We start from the raw sequence: 22,410 nt of genomic DNA on the forward strand, positions 1-22,410 counted from the left end.
GATGATAAATGAGACCTGTACCACCATCATGAATATTCATGTTCTCCAAAGAGATCATTGCTTCTATTTTTCCTTTAAGAGGATTACACTTCCTTGCTTCTAACACCCAAGAAATTATTGCAGAGAATTCTAATTTCAACCCTTTCTCAGGGTGAGGAGGACCTCAGACAAGAACTGGTCAGCACCAAGAAAGTGGATGAGGTTTAGAGTAATAACACCCAAAGCACTGAACAGACCTTGACCAGACACGCAAAGTGTAATTCCATCATTACCTTCCTGTTGCTCACTGAAGCCCCAACAGGAAATATATGGAAATTTTTCAGTATAGAGTATCTTAAAACCTCATTTTTTTAATGCTGAAGAGTTGCATGGAGGCAAGTTTTCCATAACTTATTTTATGTGATAGCAAAATATGTGCATGGACACTTTAAAATCTGTAATTGATAGATAACCCCAGGGTTAATGGCATTGCCACCAAGGTGACCTGAGGGAACTCTGACAAAGCAATTAAAGTAGTGCATTTGTAAGAAAAGAACATGAAGTCATTGTGACAATCTGGGAGAGAAATATTAGCCAGTTGCAGATGATACACGCTCAAAACAGAAACCCTAATGTTTTGAGTCAGCTCATCACTGCCAGAGGGCAGCTGAAAAATTCACTCAGCAAACACATAGAGTGTTTTATAAAATTAGCTAAAAGCAGACTATTTGCTAGGAAAAATAAACCAGACACGGTTTGGAGAGACTTCTGAGAAAAATGGTCCAACAGCAGGTAATTAGAGAGACTGTGACTGAAGAGGGGATTACTAAAAAGGCACAGGAGATTAAACAAGTTTTCTTGTCGGTTTCTGAAAAGCCCTGCTCCTATTTTATAATGGACTCCCTCAGTCAGGTCCAGCAGGCAGGGGCTGCTCAGGAGCAGGTGGTTCATCTGCCAGGACCGATAACGGCACCGGGCTGAGGCAGGCAGGGAATGCAGCACTCAGCCCTGATGGCTCTGCTCGTAAAAGTTTATCATGGTTTAAATTAACAAACGTGGCAACTGTTGCTCAGGACTTTGCAGTTTCTCTTGCAAAAGAATCCTCTCCAATTTGTGCAAGGCAGCCCCGAGTTTTGAGGCTCTTTGTCTCTCCCAGGTCTGTAACACGGGGAATTTTTGGAATTAAAGGGTTGCCAAGTTCCAGAGTGCACAGATTTATTTTTCATTTCAATCTGCCCCGATCTGGAGATGACTTGGGAAAGAGGTCTGAATTTTATGCTTTCTTTTTGCTGAAAACACCTACATTCCTGCTATACCTTCAATGACAAACAGACACAATGGCATTTATTTCCAAATGCATTTCTGGGTGATATTTCTCCTTTGAGTATCAAGTGCACTCAGACTCAGCAGTGAACCTTGAGTCTTGGATGACATCTCAATAGAGAGCTTGGAAAAATAAATAGAAGCCTTCTTTCCACTGAGGAAGGAATAATATATTTTCCAGTTTGACATTCCTTCTGCTTTCTCTCCCTGGAGAAAGGAGAAGAGATGGGCAATTGGAACCAAGGGATGTGGGATCTGTATCAAGTTACATTTGTAATTGGACATCATTTTTATCTCTTACCCTGCACTGGTCACACCGATTTTAATTTTAGCAGTAATTTTTTTATAGGACATATTGGGAAGAAATTGGAAGAAGTGGCAATTATAAATAGTCCAGTAAAAAGGGTATCCAAATTCATGGATAGATGGCTGACAAAGGCAATACTCTGCATTCCTGGCAACCCACTGGGGTTTATTATAAGTGGTTAGCTCCCCTCTCCTGCTTTTGAAGAAGACAGAACAATAATAGCTCTTTCTCTGATGAAAGGGAACTGAAAGGAGTTGAACTTGCTGCCAGGAATAAATTGCCTATTTTTGTATTTTTGTATTACATTGTCCTTCCCATATTTTTGCATAGAAAAAGAGCCTAAAAGATTTTACTATATGTTGTGACATAACAGAGGCTTGTAGAGGGCTTTGATTTTCCAACAATGCAGCATTACCATACTTTGCAGTCACATTCATACAACAAAGAGATCCTCTAGCATGGGCTGCAGACGGGCTGATACTGAGCAGTGGGTATCATCAGGCACAGATAGTGGTAATTCTGCATATTTTATACATTCTGAGAATCCTCAGGATACTTTGAGCTGGAATCAGCACAGTTTCCCATCAGGTGAGTGATACATGGTGATAACTCAGCTTTTGCAGCTTTAGGAACAAGCCTTTTTTCCTCTGTATGTATTTCAGGCTGGTGTTTACAGGACTATATAGGTAAGCTAAATGAAGCTGGGATGTTTCATAACATGCAATTACTTTCAAGATCAAACTCTGTGACTTGCAGGGATGGAAGAGAAGCGGGGGGCTCATCACCAAACGTTTCTGATATGCAGTTGAGAAATTCTACTAGGAGAAAAACAAAGTCAGTGTAAAATTAAAATCTATCTCTTGCAGAATAGAAACATCACTCGCAAATGTTTTACCTCATGCAAATCAAATCAAGTGATGTACATGGAGAATAAACACATTTAGAGGGAAGACAAATGAATGAATAGAGTATCTTGACTCGCAATTAGTTTCTGTGCCCAAGTACCATCAGTGCAAAATTGATGAGCAAGGTAACCTTTGGCTGCACTTTAGCAAGTTCTTCATTAGTTTTCTGGCTTTCCTTTGCAAATATTTTATTTCTTCTTTCATGCGGAGGAAGATGATCCATCCTGTCTGCAGCATCAATGTATCTGTGCCGTGCTGTCCATGCAGGTTCTTCCAGCAAGGAACACCACCTTTGTCCCCAAGCCTGACTTCCAGCAAGGGCAGGCAAAAGAAGAGAGAGTTTTCTTTCCTTCTTTTCCGAGATTTGAAAACTGGACCATCAGAGATTAAATAACCTGAAGGGCGACTGTTTTCAATTGAATCAGTTTGAACAGAAATCAGTAACAAACTCATTGTTGCCTTTGATAATTCCTTTTGATGGGCACAGAGGTGGAGGAGGAACATGCTGGTTCCTGGGCAGGGGGGAAAGGTGGGGAGAGATTTGGAGTTGTCAGGCAGGGCTGTGTGGGACACAGTTATCCATTGGCTGCTGCTCTAGCCTGTAACTGGTTGAGAGGCCTCCTTTGAACATTTGTCTGCCATTAGTGCTACTCAAGGCACTGAAGTGTAAGTGCTCATCGATGGGAACGTGCATGCCCCGTTTGTTAATGCTCTGCACAAGGGAATTATCCAGGAGAACAGGGAATGTTATAGATCTGTCATTCCTATACAAGCTGGAATTTAATTTAAGCTTTACTTCAGACGTTTCCTTTCCACATATTTTCTTCTTCATTTCACTCCTGTTGTATCGTGTATCTCTCTTCCTCGCAGATCTGTGCTGCTGAGCCAAACGATAATGATGAAAGCTGCAAGGAAATGCAATGTTTTCTGGCAGTATTGCACTACCTGCAGCCCTGCTTTGAAATGAAATGTCACAATTCAAGGTATTATTGAGTGACTTATCAGTTACTTGACTCCTCTGAAAGACTGGGTCTGATAGATTCCTTTAATTCCTCCAGGAAAAACAGGAGATGGGCAATCAGCAACAGAACATCAAAGGAAGTAGAGAGGCAGGATTAAGAGGCAGTCCTAGTGCATGGAGAGCCAGCCAGCACAGCTGGAACAGCTGGGGTGCCTCAGCAGGGCACACAGGATGAGCCTCTCCCAACCAACTTCTAACCCAGATTTTATGGACCATAAAAGAAGCTCCTCAGTGATCAGTGGGGAACTGCAAGTAAATCCAAGTCCCTGTGCTGTACTGGGCTGCACAGGGCAGTTTTTGCTATTCAGCATTAGGAATCTAACCTGCTGAATTGTTTAGCACACATTTATAGCTTTGTTTCAAAGTCCAAGCTTTAACATTCTTTTCAGTCTTTACTCTGTGATTTTCTGCCCTCCATTCAAAAACCGCCTCAGAGAACAGCGAGCGTGGTTATGTAGCTGCAATATATTCTGAATTGTCTTCTGCTCTTGGATTCTGACCAGCAGTAAAATGCACTCCGGGAGGAGAGCTGAGGAGTGCTTAATTAGAAAAAGAATGTATGACCGCTCTCGGAAAATGGGCATCTGATGGAGCCTTGGCACTGTCAGAATGATGCTGTATCAAACAGCCCTCTGCACAGCAAATCTCAGAGGTGAACTCATTACACTGCCAACCACACAATTGCCATCTTCTCAGAGACATCAGGCATGACCAGCAGAAACAGATGCAATTTTAGTTAAATTAAAGCGTGCGTACTACTCGAGTAAATAAATAAATAAATAACTCTACATAAAACATTACCTTTTTTTTTTTCATTTGATCTGCTCCACACATGTACCAAACCCACAGCTGTTGCTTTTAGTGATAAAAATAAAATGGAAGTGCACTTCACCCCAGTGGAATGACAGAAATAGAAAATATGGAACCATGTAATGACATTTTTATAATCCTTTTCCAGAGCTGAATGGCACTTTAAACATTTTTTTGTTTTTATTTTTAAAGATCCATAGGAATAAAGAAAGTAATACATAAAAATATTTTTTTTTTTCTGAAAAATGATGTATAAAGAGAATGCAAGAGTAAGCAATGCCCATCCAGGGAGCAGCTATTCTGATAAATGCTTAAGAGAGAAAAAATACTAAAAGGAAGAAAACATTTTCTTGTTTTCAAACTTTGGCATCACAGCACAGCACTTGGGCTTTATGGGAAAGCCCTACAGCATGGGGTGATAGAATGATCCAGGTTTAAAGGAACCTTAGCAGGTGTCTGGTCCAAACTCCTGCTCAACACAGGCTGAGCCATGAGATCAGAGCATTTCAAAGCAATTTCATTAGCAATGAACCAGCCTTAATTTCCCTTAAAAAAAAACCCAGACCAAAAAATCAGAACTCCACAACACCTAGAAGGAAATGTTAGAAAAATACCTGAGGCTGTCTGAAACGCAGTGTAGGCAATATTTTAGCTGGAGTACTCACATCACTTCCAGCCGAGCTGTCCTGGAGTCGTTCCCTCCGGAAGAAATGACCTCACAGGTGTAATCCCCGATGTCACCCGACCACGTCTGGCTGATGAGGAGGGTCCCGTCCTTCTCCACTGTGATCCTGGAACTGCTGGATGGATTTATTACAACGCTGTCCTTCTTCCAAAGGTACCTGAGTGTTACAAGGCTTCAGTTATTGATCACTCGTAAGAGCACCAGAATAGATTTATTTTAACTTTGCTGGAAGGGATCAGCTGCTGTCATCACGTGTTAAAAATGACAGGCCCCTGCAGCTACTTTCAAGAGCAGTGCCTTTTACAAATTTAAGTTTTAGGTCAAGCGATCAGAATGAAAAATGTCATTTAATCTGAGATATTATGTATTTTACAAGGAAAAGATGGAGTACTCATACACGTCCAAGTTCTTAAGTTCACCCCCACCAGAACATTAACTCTGCAGTTAATGGTGGGTGCTGGCCAGCTCAGTAACACTGGATGGCCAGGATCAGAAACTTGTCGAAGATTTGCTAGAGCTCACATATCAAAAACACCCTTCCCAATATGTCACAGAGGTGTGGAGAGCCCACAGACTCAATTTCCCACCTCTAACTGAAATTTTTATACCCATATTTCTCTTTCCAAAATTCTTTCTGCAGCTCACCCTTCAAGCACTCTCCAAGCTCTTCCTTGTATTTTATTTCATTTATGTTGCTTTCAGACTACATTAATTTTTATGGCAAATTTATTTTCAAGTTTTGAGTTTCATCTAAGTGCTCTAATTCAAATTTTAATAGTCCAGACAAATTCTGGTTTCCTTTACATGGTTAGAATAGACTATAAGCCCAAGTTATTGAGTTGTTTCCAAAAACATGGGCATCTCTGGTGTGGCTTTTATGCGCCCCAGAGTAAACACTTTTGAAATCCTATTCCTTCTCTTTGGCTTTTGCTCTCATTAAGTATCAGCCTCTGACAAGTTGGTCTTATTGATAGTGTATTAACCTTGACAGTAAAATCATGGAAGGCTATATTGAAGTCATGAAGTGGAACATAGCTCATTGTAAATAATACATAAGGCTGAAATGGAAGATGGGATTTATATGATTAATGATACCGTGTACAACCTTATAATGCAGTAATCAGGGGTTTGGTGTGAAAATGTGGGGTCCAGAAACTTTTCACCTAGCGCTATTCACACAGCTTATAAAATTAAACTGGGATAAACCACACAAACGAGAAGTGCCACCACCAACCTGATTGAAATTCTGGGGTCGTGCGTGGCCTCGCAGCGCAGGGTGGCTGTGGTTCCTTTGATCACCGTGCTGTCCTCGGGAGGGCGGACAATGGAAGTGCGGTCTGAAAGGAGAGCAGCTCAGGTGAAATTAGAGCCTTTTGCCTTGGCTATTCACTCAGAGAGCCGCCAGCGAGCCTTTGTCATTCAAAGCAAGAGAGACACTGCTCTTCAAGCCTCTGCTGTGAAGGCTCCCCTCCCTCTACAGACATTGTGACACAGGTGACAGCAGCACAGGGCACGAGTAAAGCCCAGAGGAGAAGAATGGCATAACTCTCCAAACACTCCCTTGGCTTGTGCGAGTGTCTGTGGCAACTCCCTAAAGTCTAAATGAGTGTGTGGCAGCAAACACTGAGTCAGGAAACGAGCCACACTCAAAACCACAAACAAAACCAAGGAAAATCTGCACAAAGGAAAACTGACTTGGAAAGTACTGAGAAAGAGGTAAACTTAAACAGCACCCTACAACCTCATCAACTCCAGGGCAGTGCAGGAGCTCCCAGAAGAAAAATCTTCAATATCAGAAAGATGTTGTTTACTTAAATGTTTCAGAACATCCTTACTCAAGCCCCTCCTGGAGGCTCAGAACACAATAATTGCTGTAACTACAGCAACCTGATCCGGTGTGAAAGATCCCCATTATGTGTCACACACAGGAGCAGCAGCAGAAATCATCAGCTGAGGCAGGGAGACAACCAGGATGAGCTTGGAAGATATGTGGATAATGTTAATAAGTCCCGAATCCCTACAGAGATAATCAGCATCTACTGAGATATCTCATACATGCACAAGAAGGGACCATCAGCAAGATCAAAAGCTGACTCTAAATAGCATGGAATTTTTAGCATTTCTCCTGATGCACGTATGTAAGACTTCTGGCTTTATAATGGTGCTGTTGCTACAAAAACATTAGGTTATATTCACTTTTCTTCCCCTCATGCAGTGCAATGAACAGGAACTATCTTTAATACCTGTAAGAACCATAGCTTTGAGAATTAATAGGAAGGATCTCCTTTACTTGATCCATACATCTGGATATCATTCAGTTTACAGCATCCTGAAATTTCTACCAGCTTGATATTGTCAATAAGACATAAACACGATGGCCACGTGACACAAATGCATTACAGTTACTGCCAGGAATGTTTTCAGGTATTCCGAATTTCAAAAGGAAAAATGTGGCTGATTTAGCTTGCAGAGTTTGGGGATTAATAAATGCCAAATATGCACCACGCATCAGCAGCACAATCAGTACTTCAAGTGCTGGAGAGGAGAGAAGCCACAACATTTCTGTATTAATCCTCATCATCTTCATTATTTTCAGTTGCTCTTAGTCCCTGCTCAGGGATCATTATTTTGTACCTTGAGTAGTAAAAACCATGTAACACTTCAATTGAACTCACTTAGGAGTTACACAGGTGAACCTCTTAGATCAGACTCACTTCCTCAACAGAAGAAATACAAAACTATAGAGATCAAGGGAAAAAGGTGAATGACAAAATAATTTCCTAGGATGCCCTGTCCCACACCTGTAGTGGGAGGAATTAGCTGAAATCTGCTGCACTTTGATTTGGCTTCCAACAAAACCTAGAGACACAAAAAATACAAAAGTGTGAGGAAAATCCTCTGTGTTCTGACCGTGGCTACTGCCTCAGTACCAGCATGGACTGGTCTGTGCAGCCTGCAGGCTCCTGGAGGCAGAAACCACCTGAAACCAGCCAAATCTACAAGTTAAAAGCTCAGGCTTGCAATGCGAGACACCAAAGCAAAACCTGAGTAAAACTGTAATTGTGATTGAAGCCTATTTAAATACACTTCCTTTCACAAAATAGAGATTTATATGCATAATTCTCCAAACAAAAAGGGTATTTGTGATAGGCTTCCTAAAATAGACACATTATTCCTATTAAATCATACAAGTAACGCTATTAACGAGAAAAGCATAATTACTAATGAAAATTTCCTGAGCATACAACAAAAACTGATTAATACTTGATTAAAGTTAGACTTTAAACAAAGCATTATCCTTACTCCACACTGTCAGCATCACAAAAGCATTCAGAGCTCCTTCAGAGTTGGCTGCACAGCAAGTGTAATTGCCAGCATCCTGCAGGAACACGGGCGTTATCTGGAGCCCTCCAGACTCGAGGAGAACGAAGCGAGGAATCTGCACCGAGCCACTGGCTAAGATCTGCTCTCCTGAAACACATGGGGGAAGCAGCATGGTTAGTGTCAGGGATCAGGGACTGCAATTCCAGCTCTCCCAAAATGTTACATCTTGCCCAGGCCACTGGCTCATGATGGCCCCACAGTGAACCCGCTGCTCACGGGGCCAGGGAAGGGGGAAGGAGGCACTGAATGGATCTACAGGATCTCAGCAACAGGGATGGACAGGAAAATGTGGATTACAGCTCTTTTACACATTGATAACTGGCTACCTTTCTTCCAGGAGATGGCAGGTCGTGGAGCCCCTGAAACTTCACAGGTCAGTACTGCAGTCATCCCCTCGGTGACTGTGGTGTCCTCTGGGGGCTGGATAAAGGCTGGCTTGATGTCTAGAATAAAAAATTCAAACAAACTCAATGCCTCACCCCTCAGAAAGATCCTTTAACTGTTACCATGGATTACTTTACAGCCACTTTTATAGAGCTGATCATGGAGAAGGACATGACAATAAGACATGAAAACCTTTCAGCAGTGACTGTAACCTTTTCTTATTCATCTCCCAGGAATTGCCTAATCCTGTTTATTACCTACACAGAAAATAAAAATCTATCAGTGCTTGTACCTGTACAAGTAAGATAGGTTAAAGAAAAAGGAAGATAAAGCTCAAAATGAGTGTTTGGGGGGAACTTGAGAAATCTAGATAAACAAAACTATTTTCCTTCATCTTCATAACAGAGTTCTTTAAGATGAAAAGCAACTTGAGAGAGGCATTAACTTTGAAACTTAAATGTCAGCCAAAAGAATTTAGAACCTGAGCCTTATCCAAGACATTTTCTAAGTTTCTCTCTCTCTTATTTTCCCCCAGTTGCATTTTATTGCAGTTTTTTTCCTGCAGTTTCCTAGATCTATATTGAACTGGGGCTGATTTATTTTCTTAGGCCAGTAGGAATTCTGGTCAGTATGTGCAAAGTGCTCTTGGGCTAAAAATCAGCTTCCTGAAGGGAAGTTTAATATTACAGAAATGACTGTTAATAATCACTGTTAAAAGAGACTACTAGGATTTGTAATTCTTCCATAGAGAAGCATGCACTTCATTAACAAAACCATTTAATCTGACTTTTTGGCCGAAAAAGACATTTAACTTGAACTTTCTTTTTTTTCCCTGACCAAATGCAGTTGCAGACAAGGGCAAATAAAATGATAGCATGCACAATCATGAAGCAGTAGCTCAAGTTCAGAATGGAATTACATTAGAGTGGAAATTGGAAGGAAACGAAGGAAAGATAAAAGTATTTCACAATGAATTTTTTTTTCACTAAGATCTCTTTTTGCCATGTGAAATAGGGGAGTTCACCTCAAGCCAAGCTCTCCTGATGTCATGGAGAGCTTTTCCACAAGATTCTGCAGATTGTGCTGAGGCCACAGGGGCATTTTGGGGTTCCTTACACCTGGGGCAGCTACCCTAGAGAAGAACTCAGAGTTCTGCGGGTTGAACTAAAGCAGCTCTGAGAAACATGATGGGTGTGGGGTCACCTACAGGGATGACACCTCCTGCACCCCGTGCCAGCACTCCTCACTCACTGGTGACATCCAGGTAGGTGTAGGTGTGGATCTCCCCAGCCTGGTTGCTGGCGAAGCACTGGAAGATGCCGGCGTCCTGCGGCCGCAGCGCGTGGATGCGCAGCCCCCCGCTCAGCAGCACCTTGTACCGGGGGTTCTCCAGCCTGCTGAGGGGGACTGAGTCCTTGTACCACACCAGGGTGGGGATGGGAACACCTGCTCAAGTAAAAATAATCACTATTAGTCTTTGCAGAGCATGTTTTTGGTTGTATCCCTGTTTTCCCGTCTTTCTACGTCAATTATTTGTATTTTTTCCAAGCTGCTTTAGATAAATGCAGGCCGCATCTCACATTATCAATGGTAATAACACACTGCAGGACATGAGGGAATAAAACCAGCAAATACTAAGGGGGAATGTTGAGAAAACATGTTATCAAATTACTTTCTTCACCCAATCATATTTCATGCTACTACAAAATAAGATTTGGAGCAATTTCATGTTGAAAGCCAGAATCATGCTCCTTAAACAGCAGCAGCGTGGCAATACAGCCAGTCTGTAAGACTGTTCCATCCCAAATAAGATTCCTCTGTGCTTCTGTAGCTAAGATAGCTGAAATACAAAGGAAATGGCAAATTACACATGAAAAATGAAGTGCTCACATGACTGTACTTGAGTCCCAATTTAGCAGCTTAGTTTGAGCCAATGTACAAACAACATATTGCCAACAATAGGATAGCTTTAAATTATTATTATTTTTATTCAGTCTCATGCTTCACCTGCTATTTGAAAAAAACAGGCATAAAGAGAAATAAAATTCCTAGCATAGATAAAACTTACAGTCCCATTTATTCCTGTTTTCTTTCATGTGCATGTTCCACAAACCCTGACACAGTTATTTCACACATATTTTTGTTGCTGTCATGTCCCCGTCACCTGGAATGAAGTGGCTGTAAATTTATTATAGACAAATAGTGTAGGATTCTCTTTTCCTCAAGAGATGTCAGGGGCCTAGAACAGTCTTAGACAGCTGCTCCCATTCCACTGCTCATATCCGACAATGTTTTATGTTTACATCCCAGAAATCCCCACTGAATCGAATGCTGGGGATTCTGTGCAGAGATCAGAAGTGAGGCAGGTATTTTATTACAGAATTAGATAATCACTGAGTAATTAAGATTGGAAAAGACCTCCAAGATCATCACCTCCCTGGGCACCTCCTTCCAATACCTGACACCCCCTCCTGTGAAGAAATGCTTCCTGATGTCCAACCTGACCCTCCTCTGACACAGTTCAACACCATTTCCTCTCATCCTGCCCACTGCTCCCTGGGAGCAGAGCCTGACCCCCATTTTGCTACAGGAGGGGGAATTGTGGAGAGCCTCTCAGGAATTGTGTCAGAAGGTCCCTCTGATCCTCCTTTTCTCTGGGCTGAGCCCTCCCAGCTTCTTCAGCCTCTCCTCACAGGATTTACCTCCAAACCTTTCTGTTCCTTTCCCTGGACACACTCCAGCCACTCAATGTCCTTCCTGACAGAGGGCCCAGAACTGGGCACTGCACTTGGGGTGTTTTTGAACACTTTTCACTTAAAACCTCAGACCTACACAATTTCTTGTAATAAGATAAGAGACCACAAACTTAAATTCATGGGTGGGTGAAATTTGCCGAGATAGAGAAGAAGCGTCACCGAAGCATGGAGGATGGGATGTCACTGATGAATTGAGCATCTGCAGACAATGAATTTCACTGCAATGCTGGCAGTCACTTGATGTTCCGAGAGCTGAAGTGCCATGGGAAGATCTATATAATCATCATTATCATTTTAAAACTCCCAAAGTTAAATACTACTGTGTTATGCTTCCATTCACATCTTCTCTCAGTGTACTTATTCTCTTTATACAGACAAAAGCTGTATTAACTCTGGAAGGGATGTACAAACAATGTATGGAAATGACTGCAAAACAACATCCAATTGCTGTTGTTACTTTTATAAACATGTATCATTTACTTCAATCACCTCTGATGCTTTTGTTCTGCTGATAAAATAAAATGTACTCATGATGCAGATAATCATCTCAGGAAGAAACCCACTATGTAAAAGTGCATTGTCTGATAGAGAATAGACGTGATGCAGGAGCTTGCAATAGGTATAATTTAAATTTCATACAACAGCCCATATACAGAATTAGCGTAAATTTCAATGTTCACAATTCTCGGTGAGAGTGTTATTCATCTCTTGAAAATCCTCCTGGGCAAATACAAATTATCACTGAGTAATGAAGAAACAGATGATGCAAAATGGAATAGTTCTCCTGATGCTGAGAAGCTCAGAAATTATTTCAAGTTTAAATAATAGCAACTCCATTTTCCCACACATTATACTTGATAGGCACCAAGGAAATAATGAAATCCTGCATTCAGAACATTGAAACCTTTAACACTGGTGTCATTCCATAAATCCCATTCTACTAACAGTATTGGCAAACCTTCTAATCCTATAATCACTGTGAGATACACCTTGCTATCACCAACTCAGCTGACAAACTGAATATTACCATCTCTATTTCTCTACTTTTCAGTTACGGGTATCTTCCTCCACTCAAAGTTATGAGTCTGAATAATAGGATCTTATCTGAGCACTCTGATGCCTGTCAGCAGCATTCATCTGGGCTTTAGTGATCTTCCCAGAGAGATTTGTCTTCCAAGTTGTACACACATTCTCTTCTAATTTTGCTACCTGTTTGGCTGTAAAAAATGGTTAAACCCAGCTTTTCTCATCTTCTACCCACCCCTCAACCTTTCCTCTTTATACACCCAGCCAAAGGAATTTTGCTTTTTTCCTTTTCTAAACAACTTCTGGTGAAAAAATTATGAAGAGAAGAAAACACTTTAAAGACCTTTTGCACTCTACCTTTCCAAGCAGTATCGGCCCGACCCTGCTGCTCAGGAGGTGAGAATGGCCTAAAAGACTGGCAGTCATAAATAAAATAATCTTATTTCTCAGTTGTGTGCAGCACTATTCATTTTTCACAGACAAATTAATCTAGTGTCAGTGGGGAGAGGGGAAGGCAGGAAACAGAGACGCTGGTTCTGGCTTTGCCACTTCTTCTGTAACCTTGGGCAAATAACTTACGGAACCCGAGGCTCAGCTCCTCCATCTGTGAAACAGCTGCTTGACTCTCTGCCAAATTTCACTTAAGAACCTCTATGAAAGACTCAGAATATTCACTGTGTCATCTTTGTTATTTATTTTTTACTGCCTCCTCTAGATCCCAGTGAGCTACTGGGGAATCCCCAAAGCATCTCTTCCATCTACCTCTCTAAACAGGTAGAACTGAAGTCCAATTAACTGGGCTCCCCAGACACCACCACCACTGCCTGCAGCTCAAAACTTTCCACAAGCAAATCAGAAAGAGCATTTAAAGGAAACCCATTGAACATTCAGGCAGCATCAGCCACTGCTGGAAGATAAACAGCAGAGCCTGGTTCCTGTGGCCTGATACCCTGAAACTCCATTACAGGGAGCAGGGAGCTGGTCGCTGCAAGTTGCAATTTTATTTACAGTTAATCTCTGCTTATACTGTGAAATTAATCTGTCTCTCACACATCCATAGTGCACGAAGTCTTGGCAAATGGGCTTTGTGCACACAACCTGATGGGGCTAGGGGAAATACAATCTGTCTTCCATTTGTAGCAAAGGTAGAGGGCAGCTCTGCAGTTTCCCCGGTGCTTTGTTCTCCCAGCTCAGAGCAGGGAGGCAGCAATCTTCATTTACCCTCTTTTTAAGTGCTGGCAATTGCTAGATTTGTGTAATAATGGATCAAAATTCCTCTATGTTTAATTCTAGTACCTGCCCTTATATGTGTTATAGATACTCAACAAAATAATCCACAAGGAAACAGGTTTTCATGCTCCTGCACCACATCCATCAACAAATCAAATATGCACTACAAGAGTTGAACAGAAATAATAATTTTGTCTAATAAGGGTTCCCTTATCTCCACTGAGAATGGTTATGAGTGCCCCATTAACCCCCTTGGAAACTAAACTGCTCAAAGAAAAAGTGAGAGTAGAAGGAAGAGCTGAAGTCAACCTCAGGTCTCCCTGATTCCTTCAGGTTTTGGGTTGGGTTGTTTTTTGGGCAAAGAAAAAGTGAGGGTAGAAGGAAGAGCTGAAGTCAACCTCAGGTCTCCGATTCCTCCAGGTTTTGGGTTGGGTTGTTTTTTGTTTTTTTTTTTTTAATTAATGGAAAATGTTTGAGACAGGAGATGGGTTCCTGGGGAACTCCACTGACAGCAGGTCCTGCTGTGTTTTGCTTAAAAAGCTATCAATGAACAAGAAGACATTGTCTCTTATCATCTGATAGCTTCATTTCCGTAAGAGCTTTTTGTAAGAGATCTCATGATAGGCTTCTGAAATTCCATACCAGTCACAGCATCCTTAACACACACACTTGCTTATCACACAGTTTGCAAAAACTCCTTCTAGAAATGCAGTGCTGACTCTTTCCTACATAAAACACGGGGAAAAATGCTTAAATCATAGTGGCAATAACACAATCACGCAGTAAAAATGTCTTTATTGGCTCTGATTTGGAGAAAGACATCACACAAATAAGCTGTTGCTTAGGTCTGGGTGCTTTTTTTAATCAAGGATGTGATCTTTTTCCCTAAGGACCTCATGGCATTTTATGTGTGTTGCTTCTTAAACTCAGCACCAGGGAAAGCGAGCCAACAAAATGTTCAGTCCCTCACCAGAGTCACGTAGAAATTTGGTGACTTTGATAAACCTGCTCTAAACACATGATGACAACATCTCCTACCTAACAGTGCTGAAACAGGTTGCATTTCTGTGGAACTCAACTTGAAACATGATTTTAGTCAGCTGGAATTCTAGACTTTTGAAGCCTTTTATATTAATAAGCCACCTACCAATTAAAAACTGCCTGCAATAGTCCTGCAGATTTCATAACTGCATTCAGATGTCAGAATTACTGACATTTCTATTCACTATAAAAGTTCACTAAGTTTTAGAAGAAAGGGCATTGTGACTGTTGAAAATAAGGACTGTTTGCATTGCCAATGATGGGTTCCATAACCACTCTCTCCCCTCAGCCATTTTCTGGCTTGAGGTATTTAAATCTCTTCTCTAGTGACAATTCTATTCACTATAAAAGTTCACTAAGTTTTAGAAGAAAGGGCATTGTGACTGTTGAAAGAAAGTTCTGTTTGCATTGCCAATGATGGGTTCCATAACCACGGTCTCCCTTCAGTCCATTTTCTGGCTCAAGATATTTAAATCTCTTCTCTAGTGACAGCTCTGAAGCACAGGCAGGATCCCAGAGTGACAGGAGCAGGACTTGGGCTCCCCACAGACAAACATCAACATGCCAGCATTATTCCAAATTAAACTAAATTTCCAAAAATACCCAATTCTCCAAAGGGAAAGGCCAACCCTCTTCCTTGTATATGGGACCTGTGATAATCAGCAATAACACAGAGACTTCTAAACATTAAAAAGTTACAAAGGTGGTTTATGTAAGATGGTTTTCTCCAAACTGGACAGACACATGCCACCAATCCAGGCTGGAACACTTTTGTGCACTCACCCATGGCCTGACACAGGATGTCCACGTCCTTCTCCACCTCAGCCAAAATCACATTCTGGGGTTCAGCAGTGAAATATGGAGGTTCTTGGGGAAAGCAAACAAAAGTCAAAAAGGAAAGCCACAGCAAAGTGATAAACAGGCACACATTAAAAAATATTCATCACAGAATCTCTCCACAGGTGGGGCATTTGATGTAAGGGGTTACGAACAGATTTGTTTGTCTCTATTTGGAGGTGGGGGTTTTTTTTGGTAGTAAAAGCATCATAAAAAATAAGGCCTGACAATGTTTGCTATGCTGAGTATGAATTCCAGAGTCGAGTCAATGGAAGGTAAAGATTTAGGGGTTTGCACTGCAAATTAATACTCAGAGCAGGGGCTACTTTTCATTTTATAGGACTGAATCATTGAACATGTTAATTTTTTGCTTAGAAAGGCCCTCCCGAGAGGTTTATAAAGGTTTATATTTACAATGTACATTTTATAGGATAGTTTGCTTCAGTATCTAGACTGCATTTCACCTCAGCAAGGCATGAAGTATGTCAAATAAAGTGCCATGGCATGTCACAGAGTCGACATCAGAGGACAAGTGCAGCATAATTAAAAGAAATTCCTCTCAACTGTTTTATTTCGTGAAAGCAAACAGATTTAATGCTTTAATTGAAGTTATAGTAATAATCATAAAAATCCCCACTTTATCATTAGGGCTAAAGAAAAGATATTAGATGTTTAATTAAACAAAGACCAGACTGCAGAAATTGCAGAGTATGCTGGCATGTAACTCTTTCTTCTATGCAGCATAAAATTGAAGAGCATCATGTCAAAGTCCCAGAGGCACTAAGGTTGCAGTCATTATCATGGTAACTAAAGACTGTCATAGTTTGTTCAATGCAATTATCATCTGAGTACTGGTTTTAGAAGGATTTTACTTGATTATAAATGCAGTTCTCCTGCAGCATAACGAAACCCACTGGTAAGTTTTAGGAAATACAGAAAAGGCAATGTAAGTAGCTTGTGAAACTGAGTTACTTGTATTTCCATTTTAAGGAAATTGAGTATGTTTTAAAATACAAAGGAAGCTACAAGATCCAAGGTCATCTGAGCAGACCTGCTCTCAAATCTCTTCACCAAACATGACTGGAGAAAGAACTTGTGGTTATATTATTGCTAGGGCATCAGCATTTTAGTAAATAAAATCAAAACCATACAAATTTACCCTGCAAAATCTTGTTGCTACCTGCAGTATAGCAAGCATGGCTGGCATTGCACAGGGGTGACATCAGGAGGCACCAGGTTAGAACAGAACCTCCCCTTTCCCAGCAGCTCTTCCCTCTCACTACAATAAAATACTTGCTTGGGTGTACAGAACTGGGGTCTTGTCCGAGCACCAATGGATATTACAGTTCTGTATTTATTCCAAATAAAGCCAATCAATATCAGTCTTCAGCACGCCATGCAGGGGAGGAGGGGAGGTTGCAAACAGCCTGGAATAGTTGTTTACCCAGCAAAACCAATAAAAACAAGCGACCTGATTTATTATATTCTAATAATATACATGTGTTAACATTATTGATCCTCACTGCCTAAATATAAAGCTATTAATAAACGTGCATAATAAGCTGTGATTTATTGCATATGATCTCATGCGTTAATCTCAACAACAAATTGAAAAGCTGAACATTTAATTGAAATTCACTGATGGCACGCACTTTGACATGTTTGATCAGCTAAGTTGCTGAGTCCTCCGCAATTCATCTAAGTCCATGAGCACTCTTCTTCCTCTCACACCATCCTCCAAGCCCTGCCTGGTGTTTTCCTTGTGCTCAATTTCATTGGATGTCAACTTTTGAATTTCCTAACTTTCAGCCCAGTGTCCTTATCTGTGTGTCCTGTCTGTGTTCACATGTCTATCTCTCAAAATAAAATTTGAATCTTTTATTCTATGGCAATTTGATGTGATTGTGGGGTGAGGAAATGCAACACTGGGCCACAAAGGCATCTCAGACACATATCCACAAATCCAGACATTCCCTGCTAAGTGTGGGCTTCTTCTGTGAATGTCTCTCCAGTCACTGAAGTTTATCTTTTGCTTAGGGAGGTCCTGACTGCACCTTTCCTTTTATAAAGGATTCTGCCCTTAATGGGCCAATCTCTAAACTTGGCAACCTTCAGCCACCAGCTCTCAAACTTTCTCCTGGATCAGCAACACACTCGCACACCAGTGATAAATTTGCAGATTTATCTTCACTGTGGGCCTGCAGTCCAGCTGCAAAGCACTTGATGTGACCTCAAAGATGCTGGTACTTCCATGACCTCTGTTTATGTGCTGCTGCTGCTGCACAGCCCCTGCAGTTACACCTGGCATATTTACACAGTTGTCTTTCCCAGTGTCCCTCCCAAAATACTAACCTGCAACCTGTGCTCCTTCCTTGAAATCCCACACAGGCTCTTTGACATCCTCAAGGAAACTTGTGACATTAAGAGATGCTTAGGGAAGCAGGTATCAAGCAATGAATTACATGACAAAGAGCCTGAAGTCAGTGACAACTGTCACTTAGCAAACGGGATGTGATGTTCTAAAAAGAAGACTCACATCAGTTTTTTCTGAAAGAAGCAGTGAGAAACAGAAGCAGACGAGACAGAAAAAGAGCAGGAGCAGCAGAAAGATGCAGTCTAAAGGCCACAGGCAGATCCCAGAGGGCTTTCGGTGCCAACAGATTTGATTTCTAGTCTTGAAGCCCAGACTCACCTTTTCCCCCAGACTAAAGCCCGCTGAACTCTGTTCACAGCCACTCCAGCAGCTGGAGGCACTGCCAAATGCTGCACCTGACACAGAGTCAGATCCTATTCTTGAAAGATGAGCACTGATACAGAAAACCTTCCATGAGCAACTCCGCAATTTATGGCCTGTACTGACTAAAAACTGAGACAAGCCTGGGTGGGATGACAAGGCTGATTGATAAGGAATTTCTGATTGATAAGGGATTTCTGGAAGATCCAGAATAGCACATGGACAGCAGAGCTGTGGTGAAGTCTAACATATGTGGAAAATTAGCCTTGGTGGTGCAAGGAATGAGGGAATTCCAGGAATATTGGTGTAGGGATACCCTAAGGGGTTTTGAGGCAAATAAAAGAGTGATTTCACACAGCACCTCATTATGGCTGGGGTTGGAAATGACCCCTGGAGATCATCCAGGCAAGTCCCCCTGCTAAAGCTGGTTCATCCAGGGCAGGCTGCAGGTGTGTTTTTACCATCTCCAGAGGATGATACTCCACAACCTCTCTGAGAAGCCCCTTCCAGTGCTCTGTCACTCTCCAAGTACAGAAGTTTGAGTTTTCCATGCAACTGGGCAGCTTTTCCACACCCATGTGCCATTCACCAGCAGCAAGGATGCTCTAAAGGTCCTCTGGAGTCAACAGAACTCAGGCTGTGGAGGAAACAGCTCCATTTACAGGTGCTGAGCAACTGCAACCTCAGCTCCTCACTTTTCAGAGGTGTCAGATGTATCATCTGCACATCAGGTTTTGTGCCCAAGGGCCTGAATGCCCAGCATTAACTGCAAGGGAGAAATTCAGAGTATGTGAATTTGGGTTGTACAGCACCTGGTGAATGACTGTCAGAAAGAGGCCATAAAAATGCAGCACTATTTACAGGGGTCAGATGGCATTCTGAGAGGGCATTCTGGGTGGCTGTATATATGACTCCACTGCATATTTATAAGGCTTGGTTTGAATCACGCAGTATGAATTTAACATTTATTGTTGTAGGCAATAATCATGTGTTGAAATTTAATATGTGTGGTGAAATTATAACGTCTTCCAAAGAATATAATGTGCCAGACACAAGTCCCTGCACACAGCAATTTTTAGGAATGACAGTAATTTGCCAGTATCAGGTCAAACATTTAAATTTTTTGGAAATTATAGAATCATAATAGTTAGCATAGGAAAGGACCCATTACTCCAAGTTCACCCTGCTGGCACTGTGGTGTGTGGCAATGAGAGGGGTCACAGCCCACATTAGGCTGAAAGAAACAGATACTGCATTGTTCAGATATTGTATTGGTGTTTGACTGATCCTCACTAAAATGTCAAGTACAAGCAAGGGGGAAAGAGTATTTGAATATAAATGCATGTTTTTAATAGTTTTTGAGAATTTTGGGTTTTTTTCACTCTAGACATCACTTGAAAGATGTCTCTCAGAAAAGCCCTTGGGAGCCTGCAAAATTTGATCCTGTTCTAACTTCCCCTGTGCAGAGTTCCATGGTCACTGATTTTAGCATTCAAAAGATAGCAGTCAGCATCCATTACATACCCTTCAAGCTGCACTGGAGATGTGTGACCTAATCCTAGATACACACATGAAAGTCAGAAAGAACAGAGAAAGCCCCAGGGGCTCCTCCAAAGCTGAAATTCCTGAATCTCTCAGAAACTCAGGGCTGCATATTTAGGAGGAAAATTGAGCCTTCAACATGGAAGCCTTCCTCCAGCATTACCATAAACTAATTTATTTGGTGAATATCTTCTAAAGGAAGAGGAACTGGAAGCTTGACAGCCCCTTGTAGGTACAAAGTCTGTAACTCCAGACAGAAGATCAGACTGGCCATGCTGGGAGAGAAGCCCCATTGTGGATGCAGGTACAGCAAGATCCTTGGAGCAGAAAGTGTCTTTGCATGAATATCAGGTTAAAACAGAGAGAGATGAAAAGATCCGTGTGGTTTCTTGCTACCCCTACTGTGAGCTGCAGTCTGTGTGTTCTGAAATAACAGCCCAGGGAACACATGTCCTGTCTGCAGGGCTGAAAGGGGGAAGAACTTGTTGGGAATATCAGAGACAGAGCTGAGCTGCCCACAGGTCCCACTGCTTCCCTCTGGGGCAGGTCCTGTTGCATTTAGGCCCAAGGCAGAATGTCTGTGTCTGCCTCAGAACCTCTGAGGTTTGACAAATCAAAAGCTGCAAATATTTCTTTCCTTTGAGCCCAAACTGTGATTAGGTGAGTCCAAAGACATTTCGTATTATAGTTTCCCTGAAAACTTATTATTTTCTTACACAGTAGATGAACACAGTCATCAGGATCTTCCCTTAAGCACCACACATGAAAAATTATTTCCACTGCTTTCAAAGAAGGCATCTGCAGTGTTTAAGCTGGGGCCATGAGAGCTGCTGTTTCCAGAGGTCTGAGCATGAGGCACTGAGGTTCTTGCAGCTACAGAGGGAAATAACTTCTGCTCTGGCAGTTCTGTACACACAATGCAAATTCCTGAGCAGCAGAAATGCACAAAGACCCTTCAGCATCTGGACACTCCTGCAGAACAGGGAAGGAGAAACAGCCCCGCAGTCCATGTCAGAGCCCAGCCACGTGGGCCCTTCAGGTCCACACTGGAACTTTGCTGTGTTCCTGAATCCTGTGGTCCCACAGAGCTGAATACTCCCAAGACGAGAATAACATGTCTTTTAATGTAGATCTCTGGGCACAAACAATTCTCCAAAAGAAAGAAAGCCTTCTCCTCTGACTGTTTAGTGCAATTTTATTCCTTTGGACAGACCAACAAGGCTTTAACCCTCAGTTCTGCACAACCACTCATCATGCCAGGCCCTTTTTTAAAATTGTTTTTCTCATTTTTTTTGGGTTTTACTATCTGACTACATTTAATTTAAAGAGCAGTTTGGATTTCATACAGTGGAAGAGTTTGGTTCCCCATTTTTTTAAGCTCCTAAAATTCATAATTTCCCGTAGAACAGTCACTTAAGAAATGACTATTGCCATTTGTCACTAAAACTTGCAGAAGTGGAGCAAAAGAATTTAAGATTATCTCAGCTTTCAAATTGGTTTGTTCATGGGAAGACTCTTTAAATTACTTAATCTTCAAACTGTTAGTGATAAAACAAATGTGCTCTTATCTAATCTGCAACAAATCTTTTCCAAACTGTTACTCTGCCAAGCGAGGAACATGATACCCTTTAAAAATTTATAACAACTGCAGCTAATAAAACCAAGGTTTGGAACCACCTCAGTTTATCTTTTCTGGAACAATATGAAGATGTCAGGGAGCTCTTTGCCACATTCAGAAGAAAAGTGCAGCAGCACACAGCTAGAGGTTTTTCTTCTTGTTTATGCAGTACTACTCTAATACATTGGAGATTCAGGTTTTTTCAATATTATTGTGATTTTAATTTACAGACTGAGATATATTCTCAGAAATATCCAGAAAAACATCTGAGATAATACTGTAGGTCACAAATAATAATTTATTGAGTAGATGCCTTTGTGCCAAGTTCCACTGCCTTCTAATAGAGCTCTGGTCACCATCTGAGCCACACTCCAATTGTGTGACTTCTCTTAGCTGGGAAAGTCAAGGACTGATATATTTGGAAAAAAAGCTTTGATTAACTCACTGTTTGTGACATCTTTGATGCACCTTTTAATTGCCACCCCCATTCTACCTCTTAATAGCCAAATATTTTTCTCTCTTGATCCACTGAAGCTCTCACAGCCATGCTATTGAGGGGCTGCATTTGATTTCTCCCATTCTGCAAACAAACCTCTTCTTTTAAGCCAATTCCTTTTTCTGTTAGTTGAGACCCCTCATTAAGTCCATGCTGTGTTATTCTCCCAAGAAGTACAGCTCATTATCAGTTCCCAATCTACACATCCACACTACAAATATTTTATGCATGCAAATGGACAAGCATTCCTGATTCTCTCTAAGTACTGCCCCCATGGACTAGGAGAGATGCACTGCAGAAAGCCTTAGGTTTGAATCTTGTCTGCACTTTCC

At 41.5% G+C, this 22,410-nt stretch overlaps 1 protein-coding gene across 6 annotated transcripts in view; it reads right to left on the bottom strand.

Moving 5' to 3' along the window:
• SDK1 (sidekick cell adhesion molecule 1) overlaps window positions 1–22,410 on the bottom strand; it is a 385,608-nt gene that overhangs the window by 129,350 nt on the left and 233,848 nt on the right. For all 6 annotated transcript variants that reach the window (XM_039732208.1, XM_039732207.1, XM_039732210.1 and 3 more), the window contains 6 exons: window positions 15,635–15,718; window positions 10,050–10,244; window positions 8,741–8,857; window positions 8,334–8,501; window positions 6,265–6,367; window positions 5,011–5,187 (listed from right to left, as the gene is read on the bottom strand). In XM_039732208.1, the coding sequence (XP_039588142.1) occupies window positions 5,011–5,187; window positions 6,265–6,367; window positions 8,334–8,501; window positions 8,741–8,857; window positions 10,050–10,244; window positions 15,635–15,718 (844 nt within the window). The remainder of the gene's footprint in view (window positions 1–5,010; window positions 5,188–6,264; window positions 6,368–8,333; window positions 8,502–8,740; window positions 8,858–10,049; window positions 10,245–15,634; window positions 15,719–22,410) is intronic.

Source organism: Passer montanus, unplaced genomic scaffold (genome assembly GCF_014805655.1).
Source record: "Passer montanus isolate IOZ18808 unplaced genomic scaffold, ASM1480565v1 scaffold8, whole genome shotgun sequence".
Lineage (NCBI taxonomy): Eukaryota > Metazoa > Chordata > Aves > Passeriformes > Passeridae > Passer > Passer montanus.